Source organism: Chelmon rostratus, chromosome 12 (assembly GCF_017976325.1).
Source record: "Chelmon rostratus isolate fCheRos1 chromosome 12, fCheRos1.pri, whole genome shotgun sequence".
NCBI classification, from domain to species: domain Eukaryota; kingdom Metazoa; phylum Chordata; class Actinopteri; order Chaetodontiformes; family Chaetodontidae; genus Chelmon; species Chelmon rostratus.
Window position 1 is genome coordinate 6,498,114 of NC_055669.1, and position 11,644 is coordinate 6,509,757.

An 11,644-nucleotide genomic window follows, 5' to 3' on the forward strand; every position below is an offset into this window, starting at 1 on the left:
AATAAAATTGTAACCATTAGAAAAGTTTGAATAACTTCAGAATGACGGCAGAAGCAGTGTAAATATGACCCCAATTCCAAGAAATTTGGAAAACGGATACCTTGATAATCCTTTTTGACATATACTCAATTGAAAACAGCACAGGGAAATATATTCAATGTTTGACCTCATCAACTTCATTGATTTTTGTAAATATCTGCTTTTTCTGAATTTAATGCAGCAACAAGTTTCAAACAAGTTGGGACAGGAGCAACAAAAGACTGGGAAAGTTGTGGAATGCTCCAAAAACACCTGTTTGGATCATTCCACAAGTAAACAGGTTGATTATTAACAGGTGATAGTATCATGATTGGGTATGAAAGGAGCATCCTGGAAAGGCTCAGTTCACAAGCAGAGATGGAGTGAAGTTCACCACTTTGTGAACACATGATTGTATGAGGGATTTTTACACAGCATCCAAACTTTTGGAATCTGGTTGTAGTTAGTTTCAATGAGATGGCAGCCTATAGTGACTTAGTCATTGAGTACATGTCACCCTCTGATGGACCACAAGTAATCAATTTTGGTAGCATTCTCAGCTTGTCCTAAACTAATGGGTGCAAATCAATAAAGGTAGAACTGGCAGGCACACGGTTTATATTTATTGTTGTGTAAGTGGAAATTAATTATCTCAGGCTCTCTCTACCTCATTAGCACAGCTACGAGGCTCCTGTCATAACTTCTGTTGTGATGTGGCACTATATAATAAAATTGACTTAGTCATCAGGTCTAAAGTAGACACAATAATTCAGTGTACAACTGTGTTTCTGTCAGTGCAGCTGTCAGAATCAATTCAGCTCAAATAGATCCTGCAAAAGCACCTAAATATGCTCTTCAATCACAGCTGACAGTGATCTGCTCAATACAATGTAATGCCAACATGAGCATTTCTGCAGCCTAAAACACTCCACCTCCTTACACCCATCTGTTCAATGTCCTTCATTCCCCATGCCTTGCTTGAACATTACCATTACTTGGTCTACAAGTGTAGGCCCACAAACACGCCCTGTCTGGTCTTATCATGTTCCATACACTTGGTTGCACATATCTTTAAAGTTGCAGTTGCTTAGGATAGATGCACGCAACTGGAGTCACAAGAGGACTTAAATGTTTGGCCTGTCTGTGCAAGTTGTCCAGTGTCAAATAATTAGGAATTTCTTGTGCCTTTTTATATTGGACTATTGCAATAAATTGAAAAAATGCAGTAAACAGTATGCTCAGGCACTGTATAAAGCATTTCATATGCAAGTTTCAGAGTTTCTTCAGTTGACAATTTGAAAAGAAGAATTTCCATTGTAGAAGATGCAGGAGCGCAGGTGAATACCTACATCTTTAACAATAAAATCACTCCCAGTTAAACGTCCAAAAAAAAAAGGTATTATAAGGAAAAACAAATTGTAAGTAGGAATGTAAGCTTACACTTGCAAGTTTTCCACAAGCTATAATTTGACCTCATTTTACAAAGCAGCTAAAGGCAAAATCAATAACACTTACAGAACTATCAATGTAGCTTGCAGTATTTTGGCCACTGTAATGCGTTTATATGGCAAACCTACATCCAAAATGGATTTTATCAATAAAAAAAGGAAGTAATAAAGCAGGCGTCTTTATCCTCACTGTTAACAGTCAGGGTTGCATTAAACCAGTGTGTCTGGAGAAGTGTGTGCGCGCATGTACCTCCAGGTCCTTTTGTTAATGGGAGAGATGAAGCTCTGGGACCTTACTACAGGGGCGGGGCCTGAAGCGTGTTGACAATTTGGGCTGCGTTGATTGGTTGAAAATTACTAGCTTTTGTATTTATCGAGGCTGTCAGCTGGGAGTCTTTTTGTTATCCCGCACGGCACGGACCCCCGAGAGGACTAATGGCGAGCATGAAGTCCGTCACATAACAGGGCGCTTTCAGGGGGATTTCAAGTCACCGCGGCTGCTGAGCAGGTGGGTCGAGGTTTGAGTTTACACCTGAAACAAAGAGCATGAGGTCAGCGCTCGTGGCTTAATTGCAACTTCCGACAGTCTTGTTGGTCGCGCGGGTTGGTGCTGCCGCGAGATCTCTTTAACTCGGTCAGCTTGAACTTGACTATCTCAACATTTACCAGCTATTTTAAGCTCATTTTTGCTTCATAAAATGAAATTATTTCAAAGAGTGTTTGTGGTCACTAGAAAAGCTCCCAGACACAGTGCCCCCCCGGTCTGTCCACCGCGCCGCACTGTGTGTTATTAATGCTGGGTTTGCATGTTTAGCTTTAAGATGGACACCGCCGCCAGCGGCGTTTTTTCACATCTGACGGGCTGAAAAAGTGCTGGAAAACTACTCAGAAAATGTGTCTGCCTTAACACTTCATTTACATATTGGTAGGCTTGGTAGGGAGGCGTCGCCCTTGTCACCTGGACCACAAAAGACGTGGGACACGCTGGACGGGGCTTCAGGATGACCGAGGGTCCGAGGAAGCGGAGCGGCAGCGGCGGCGGCGACGGCCAGTCGGAGCCCCCAGACTCCAGGTCTGATGTGGGGGGAGATGCAGAGGGAAGCTCCGGGGTGGCCCTGAAGAAACAGATCGGCCTGGTCAGCGCCTGTGGCATCATAATCGGTAAGGAGGTCCGTGTGGGGTCTCCCCTCACACACCAACTGTAAGCACATTGCCCTCAGTCAGTGCTGCTTTATGTCAGTACTTCATGCTTTATTCCCACAAGCTTTGAACACAACATGTCCAGCAGGTAGTTCTGCAAGGCTACATATAGTATAATATTGTTTAAATGGTGGCAACAAAATAATCAAAACATCATAATTTTAAAAAGGAATGATTGCAAAGTAATATTTTCCAGTTGAAGCACATGTTGAAAGTATTTTCATGTGACTGAGCTGTCTTCCCTTACATGTGTAAAGAAAGTGTAGCTGGATCGAGCAGCACTGACTTAAAGAAATACAGGCTCTCTCTTTACACTCTAAGTGGAGGATCCGTGCAGACTGAAATCTGTCCCTGTCATGAATGTGGGGCATCCTCAGTGCACTCTGCAGCGTCATACATCTTGCATGTGCTCTTTCATCGTCACTGTCATGTTTCCAGGGAACGTTTGGCTGCTGTGGAACCTGCTGAGTCCCTGCCAGCCTCCCACACATGCAGAGCGGGAAAAAAAACGTCAATAAAAAGCAATCCCGCCAACGGGTGTCCACCTCTGTCGAGACTGCATTTGCGATCACCGTCTGAAAGGATGGTTTTAGCGTGTGTGCTGCATCTTTGACAAGAAGCAGCTGTACCCTGGTGCTCTGTGTTGCCCCCAGTAATGATGTATAGATTATTATGGAAAATCTTGCCCCAGCTTCCCAGCAAACAGGCTAGTTTAAGGCCTGTGTGGAGCCATGTTGAAAACTTTTGAGCAGATCAAACAGAGCCCAGATCTGCCATTGCATGGTGGGCATACACTGGGAGTCTACAGTGGTGGCCATCTGAAGAATGCTTCAGTCTATTTTCTGTTAACCAAATCACTATGATGCACAAATGTAAAAAATAACTAAACTTTAATGAACAAAATAAAGACTGATTTTGGGACTGTTTCTCGCCGAGCCAGACTTTAAGTGCAGTCTTTACGTCACTGTTGCGTAATTGCTTTTAGTCACAAGCTTATCAGCCCATAAAAGCAGAAAGTGACAATTGTTATGTGAAGAGTGAGGTATAATTTCATTGAAACTGCCTGTAGTGGCAAGCATCAGGGTAAGCAGAGTCATGAGTGGACTACGTGCTTCTAGTCATCTTTCCATTGAAAGCTTTACAGTGTTTTCAACACAGAAACAACCAGCGTTTGCCTGCAGACATTTGTTTTTCTTGGTGCCAAGAGTCACAGGATATGATTTAATTCTGCCATCTCCTCAGGCTCATTAAAAACGCCAGAACAAACATCTTCCCTGTTCTAAAAAAGAAAATATTAGCTTTATTATTATAAACTGCCTCTGTAGCTCTGCTTGGGTGTCAAAAGTAAAATTGAAATCTCTCTTGACTTCTCCGAGGCAAAGCAAAATTAAACTTAAACCAGCGCACAGTTTTCTCCAGAAAAGCTGCACAAAGCCCAACATGTGCGCTGCAGGAAATGGGGCATCACGTGACGGGAAATTGTATCTTTCCCTGCACAGCCTGCAATTAGCTCCAGCATCCTTGAGCTTGTTTTTCATGCTGTTTTCCCACCGTTGATGTGTACAATATCTGCAATGTGAGATCTGCATCCGAGCCTGTTTCTGGTTTGCTTCTTAATATGCCCTCTGTGTTTTAACTCACTCAGGCAACATCATTGGATCAGGGATTTTTGTGAGTCCTAAGGGGGTCCTGGAGAATGCTAGCTCAGTGGGTGTGTCCATCATCGTCTGGGTTACCACTGGTGTTATCACAGCCATCGGTGCCCTCTGCTATGCTGAGTTAGGCGTGACCATTCCCAAGTCAGGGGGAGACTACTCCTATGTCAAGGATGTCTTTGGAGGACTGGCTGGGTGAGAACAAATGCTTTTTGTCTGATAATCAGGTTGGGATTAAAGCCTGTGTGTCTGTGTGCTGCTAAATGAATGAAAGCAGTATATGGAGTGTACCAATGCTGACTAGGATCTCATTTTTCTATGGACACAAGCTTCAGAGTCCCAATCCTTTTTCAGAGATGTTAAAATCACATATTCTCCACAAAGCAACTTTAACAGGTGTTTGTGCTGACATGGATTCCTTTTTTTTACGCCGTTGAATCCTGTGTAGCAGTATGTCACATGATGCATGAAAGCAATCTTAAAATAAATTACACAGCAAGGTTGTAGCAAGCCTTTTGTAATTAATCAGAGTTTATGGTAAACCCCCGCTCCCAGCCCTCCTCCATAATCATGCTCACCGTATAATTAAAAAGCCTCTCCTAATGTAATTTTGTATTCCCAGCATCCCACAATGTCAATGACCCAGTTCCACTCATTTCTCTTGTCTTTAATAACAATGCTCCAGTGCATTGCTATAATGCACTTAGCTAATACGCTTAATTTCCTTTGTTATCCATTACATTTTGCTGTAACGAGGGGTAGCATTCTCACACACTGCTGTGCTTGTGTGTGGTGTGTATGCAGTTGTGTATGTGCATCTCTTTAACCACCTGTCCTTGTCCCACAGCTTTCTGCGTCTGTGGATTGCGGTGCTGGTCATCTACCCCACTAACCAGGCTGTGATCGCTCTCACCTTCTCCAACTACATCCTGCAGCCCCTCTTCCCTTCCTGCCTCCCCCCAGAGAATGCTTTACGCCTGCTGGCTGCCGTCTGCCTGCGTGAGTCATACAGTAAAACTCAAGTTTAAATGGCTGTTGGTCGAGGTCAGTGCAGAAGTCTCCTGGAACATACTGAACTTCAGGTGTAGTTTCAACCAGTCTGACGTTTTAACACGCTCACTTCTGTTCTTTCTCAGGACAACTCATTCCAACAGGCTTAAAAGTGCTGCAGCAATGAGCACATTCATTAAATGTATTGAAGTATGTGGCAGCAGTACGAGGCAAAACAGCTATTTTACAGCGATTCCTAAGTGATGGGTGTGATGCAGCCAAGTACTCTTTTGAAACATGTATTCTTCTTCATTAATGCAATAAATTAATGTTTAAAATTGTTTCTATGTTAAGTTCTTCACATTTCTCTTTCTAACTCTTCTTTTTTGCGGCCCTTTCAGTGTTGTTGACATGGGTGAACTGCCACAGCGTGCGCTGGGCCACATGTGTCCAAGATGTCTTCACCGCTGGCAAGCTTTTGGCCTTGGGCCTCATCATAATCATGGGTTTCGTCCAAATATGCAAAGGTAGTATTTGCTCCCTCTTTCTTGTCTTCTGGCAACATGTCTCAGTCTCTTTTATTCAGTCTTCTGTTGAACTGAAGAGTGATGTTTCAAGTATATCATATTCAGAGGTAAAGCCATAAGGCTGTCCAGTATTTCAGAAGAAATATGTAGTTTCTCACTTTATTTCTTGTGAATCATCTTCCTGACCCCCAATTCGGGATTCACCGTCTAAAGGCATCTTAAAGCTGAAGCTGTAGCGTTATAGCTACTATCATGATATAGTCCCCTTGTGCCTCTCATGGGATTTGTGATTCCAATGTGAAAAGGGGATTTCAGTCCCTCATAGCATTTCATCCCTTAATCCTGACACACACGTGCACACACACACACACAGGCCCAGCAAACAGACTCATTCATGTGACTTAGCCCCATCATGTTCCACTTTGTGCAGCCTAAAAGTTGGAGATGCAGGCTATTGACCCAGACCTTTGTGTTATCTGGTGTGGATTATTGCTGGCCATCTATGAGGACATTTGAGAATAATTAGTGGGCTAAAATTCTAAAACTGTTAAAAAGGTGCTGCTACTTGTACCTGTTTAATTGCAGTCACCATCAGTGAGATTTGTGCATAAGAGTACAACATCTCTAGATTTCAACAAAGTAAAAACTACTACTGAATATTAGTCATAACCAGAAGATGAAGAATCTGTGGAGATAAAATATATTGTAAACACATTTTAGATCTCTGAAACTGTAATAAAAGGTAGCAGCAAACTGTCTATAACATGGAATTCTTGTAACAGAAAGAAAGAACCATCTGAATTAAAATGAATGAAACTGCAGTGCCACCAGTGGTGCATCTGGTGCCCCCTGTTGCTCAGATTGTGGTAGTGAAAAGCAGTTCACAACAGCCGGACATCACTGAAATCTAACATTTGTCTGATGGTTCACAGGTCACTACTACTGGTTGGAGCCAGCGCACGCCTTTGAGACCTTCCGAGACTATGACGTTGGTCTGATAGCGCTGTCCTTCCTGCAAGGCTCTTTTGCTTATGGAGGCTGGAACTTCCTCAACTATGTCACAGAGGAGTTAGTTGACCCATACAGGTAACAAAACACAAAAAAAATGACAAAATACATTAAAGGATTTAAAAAAAAAGCTCAAATAAGATAAAATAAATGCATCTCAACAAAAGCTAAACAATAATGAGAAGTTATGAAACACATTCAGTGCTTAAAAAAACAGAAACATGAGATGCATCTGTCAATCAACTGCTCACAAGTACATGAAACTGCTAAAATAATGCATATTGAATACACTCAGCAGTCTAATACTATCCAATATGACTGTTCTGCCATAAAGTCTACTTTTCTCTTGCTTATAATATTCAGTGTTTGTTGACGCTGCCACAGAGGTGTTACTTCAATTTTGCTTTAGCATTGATGTTGTAGTTAGTCAGTGTTGTAGTGGACTGCATGATATTCAGAGGTGTTTCTAATATTCTTCATTCCTCAGGTATGATGGAAATGGGGAGGACAAAAAATGAGAAACATTTCAGTATAATGCAGTCAGCTAAAACACCACCTTAAACTATGACCTCAATAATGAACATCGTCATAACATTTCTGATCATGCTACCAATAGCTGAACGTGATAAGCTTCATAAATGGGAGAATTTATGGCAGAGGAAAGGAAAAAATAACAGACATAGACGATAATGCAGTCATTGATGTAGATGATTAACAAGAGGGACGCCGCCAGGAACTGGAGCCATATGAGAGGTCCACCCATTTACGTCTACAAATGCTTCTTGACTATGTATCCAAATATTCCACATGTTGAGTCAAAGCTTAGTGCGTTTTTTCTGTGGCAACATCAAAGCTCAGTCACAGGAATGGTTGATGCACCATGACCCACAATCTTGTCTTTCATCCTCCCAGGAATCTGCCACGTGCAATCTTCATCTCGATCCCCGTGGTCACCTTTGTCTACGTGTTTGCCAACGTGGCCTACGTCACAGCCATGAGCCCAAAGGAGCTGCTGGCCTCCAATGCTGTGGCAGTGGTAAGAAAACCCACAGTAATTAAAATCTGTGTGTCTGGTCAGAAGCTCAGCGTTTGACTCACTTTGAAATGGAGTAGTTGTGCTGTCCAGCAGCCGTTTAGAGGAACCACACTGATCTGACACATGCTGGTTTAGTCTGCCGGTCTGCTGCACTCTGTTTAGAAGTGTTCTGATTTGTCGCTGTTGTTTATGTGTTTGAATTGTGTACTTGTGTTTTCCTCCTCCTCTTCTCTCTCTCTCTGCTCCTAATATTTCTCCCAGACATTTGGAGAGAAATTGCTAGGAGTAATGTCATGGATCATGCCCATCTCTGTGGCACTCTCCACCTTCGGGGGGGTCAATGGCTCCCTCTTCACGTCGTCGCGGTCAGTTTGTCCTCTCCCTCCCCACGCTTCTCCCTCTCTTCTCATTCCAGCTCCTGTGGTTGCCGTGCTTTTTCTTTTTTTCCAGTTTTCTCTTGTTCCCGTGCTGATTTTTGTGCCTGTATCTTTAAATATGTTTGGGGAAACAGGGTAAGCGGGGTAAAAATGACCAGCTTGACTGGAGTAAAATGCTGTAGCAGTGTAGATGCTCATCTTTGCATTGGATTTCAGGGCCAGAATACAAAACTGAATTTCCTCCAGGTGCATATTTGACTGTGCTCACCTGATCCTGCTTGACCAATAACATATCCCAAGGTTCTAAGCCCATTGTACTCCTGTTTTGGTCCATATTTCACCCTACATGGTCACTTCTGCAGTCTGCCTTTGCACTGGTGTGTTTCCTGAGCTGTTCCCTCAGCTGTGCACACGGTGAGCGAGTACCAGCTGGCTCTGCTCTCAGGACTGAACTGTCTTTGCTTCTGTCTCTCAGGCTGTTTTTCGCCGGAGCGAGGGAAGGCCATCTCCCGCGTCTGCTGGCCATGATTCACATCACACGCAGCACTCCTATACCAGCCTTGCTGTTCACCGTGAGTCTGAACAAAAAAACACTGAATCTCCACTTTTTGTGTGATCTCTGTCCTCACCTCGTCCAGAAATGATGACTTTCCCCTCTCTCGCCACATTTAGCTGATCTCCACTCTGCTGATGCTATGCACCAGTGACATTTACACCCTAATAAACTACGTGGGTTTCATCAACTACCTCTTCTACGGCGTCACTGTCGCCGGGCAGATTGTGCTGCGCGTCAAAGAGCCCGACATGTATCGACCCATCAAGGTGAAGATAGACAGAACAACTTCATGTGGACATTTGGTGCCCAACATGCAGAAAATTGTGATTGCCATACCATAATAGCAACACAAATGTTTAAAGCCTCTTCAATTACCAGTGTGTTATCCATGTGCACTACACAATACTGTACATACAGTTTATTGGATGTCACGCTGTTTATACGAGGCTGCACATACAACTTATGGGCCAAACTTCTGTCTTATTCTGGTAGAACCATTTATCATAACCAATAATCTACTTTTAGGAATCCCTTTGAAACATGAATGACAATGACTCTGCTCTGACTGATCATCCAAAATGTCCACATGTGACTGCATTTTTCTTAACTTTAAACTGAATTTTAAGACAGTGTGCACAAGACTGTTGAATGGATATTTGAGGCTTTACAACACTGACTCCTCCTCCAGGTGAGCCTGGTATGGCCTGTGATCTACCTGCTGTTCTGGGCCTTCCTTCTGGTCTTTTCCCTCTACTCTGAGCCGTTGGTCTGCGGTATTGGTCTGGCCATCATGATGACAGGTGTCCCTGTGTATTTCCTGGGAGTCTACTGGGAGACCAAGCCACAGTGTTTTGATATTGCTATTGGTAAGGCAACATCCTGGTGTCTTACATAAACGATGTCAGGACTTGGAAAAGTGTTTCCGTGCATGAATTAACTTTAATCAAAATAATTTTCCGCTCTCTTCCATCCTCAACTGTATCCAGGTAAAATGACTCATCTATGCCAAAAGCTCTGTTCAGTGGTCTACCCGGTCATGGAGGAGAACCCCGAGCCCACTGGGCCTCAAAAGAACAATGGAGAGGGGCCTGCAAACGACTGAACATGTACTGAAACACAGATAATGTCTCACACTCTTGTTTGTGGTGGGGGACGACACTTGAGGTTAGCATACACATTCACTTGTTGTTATGTAGCACTGGACTTCTTATTTTTGACTGGCCTTAACCGTGACCACTATTGTTTCAGTGTCTGGTCTGGGAACAGGTGTTTGAGAAGAAATGTCACTAACTTTAATCCTATGAAACACAAAATTTTATGATTTTGTTTTTTCATCTTTATAACTTAAAACTTTGTTCTGGTGTTTGTTGTTTGTGAGTCTGTTAGGCAGTGGAAAAGTATTTTAATATGCAAAGTGTTGTATTGTTCAAGCGCTATGTGTTGTTTATATTATCATGTCACTATAGTCACACTAAATGAAAAATTTCCAGATGGTTTAATGGTTTTTATTCTCCATGGATTCGTAGTATCTTTTTGTGCCAAATTGTATTAATTATTTAATTCAAAATGTTCCCTTGTTAATACAGACAGAGGAGGCAGATTTGTATTTGAAAAGCAAATGTTTGTCCTGGCACTTAGATCTTCAGTTCTGATCAACACTGTGAAGGGTTGATTGATGGCTGATTATTGCACATTTAGTTGTGTGAAATATGAAAATATGATCTGTGAATTTGAAGCAATGCACCGTTCCTAACAATTAAAAAAACAAGTCGTCATTGCAATTCCTATACATGGACAGAAAGCTGATGATAGAAATTAATATATTTGATGAAATGTGTGGGTTTGCAATACATGTTTAGCATATGGTGACAATATACTTAATTTTGGTCTTATCATCTTGTGATTTTTCTCAGTTATTTTTATCACCTGGATTATGTTTTTGACAGGTTGGATACCCGTCAGAAATTGTATTGGGATGCCCGGTTGTCTTCATAATCTCTCTCACTATGTTTTATCATACTGCATATACTGCAGTGGTATCGTTCTTTCTGCTGCGCCTGCTCATTAATGTTTTATCTACCTGTTGGAACACCTGACGTAGAAGGGGCGGAGTCCACGCACAATGAGCGATCAAATTGCGGAAGTCTTGGGCAGCTATGACGAGCCGAGGTGATTCGAGATGTCACAGTATCATAATAAGACAGGAAAGTAGATGGATTCGTCTTCAAAATAAAATCCTTAATATCTGCGTACCTAAATATTTATTGAATTATATGAATATGTGAAGCCGTGGTAACATACCTGACCGCTGATAGGCTTTTTTTTAAGTATAGAACTATCAACTAGACTTCATGTAGAAAACTGAGAGGGTATACACAGTGAAGTGTTTTGTATTGGGCTGTCCTGTGTTCACTATTATGGTTCAGCAGCACAATTTGGAGGCTACTCTGTTTGGAACCTTTGTGATCTATAGGAATACACACACACAAACAATTTGATGTGTTCACAGGATGCAACTTGATCCGGCTATGGCAACTGGCAAATAACTGTACCTATGGTAGTCCACAAAGGTTATATTTGTACCAAACAGTTTTCCACACAAATCATATGACTTGTCTATCTGCTGATGACCATGGGACTTGAAAGTGCTGCAAAGAGCTACTGAGTGACTCTGAGCTAAGATAATTTTGACTCCTCTGAGACACTGCAGTAATTAGTCCTTTCCAGTATAGACTTGACCCGTCACAGCAGGCAAAGCACAGGTGTAATGAATGACATTAATTATTGATGAATGTATTCTTAAGTCCTTGGTGTTTCTGTACATCCAGG

The 11,644-nt window shown here is 42.3% G+C and overlaps 1 protein-coding gene across 1 annotated transcript; it reads left to right on the forward strand.

The window, feature by feature from the left end:
- The first annotated feature begins 1,889 nt into the window (after positions 1-1,889).
- slc7a8b (solute carrier family 7 member 8b) lies at positions 1,890-10,670 on the forward strand. The gene is made up of 12 exons (XM_041949533.1): positions 1,890-1,974; positions 2,396-2,627; positions 4,312-4,516; positions 5,169-5,320; positions 5,713-5,838; positions 6,771-6,924; positions 7,759-7,882; positions 8,144-8,247; positions 8,735-8,831; positions 8,932-9,081; positions 9,504-9,681; positions 9,802-10,670. The coding sequence occupies exons 2-12, from the start codon at positions 2,468-2,470 to the stop codon at positions 9,915-9,917; spliced, it is 1,566 nt and encodes a 521-aa protein (XP_041805467.1). The 5' UTR covers positions 1,890-1,974; positions 2,396-2,467; the 3' UTR covers positions 9,918-10,670.
- The last annotated feature ends 974 nt before the right edge of the window (positions 10,671-11,644 follow it).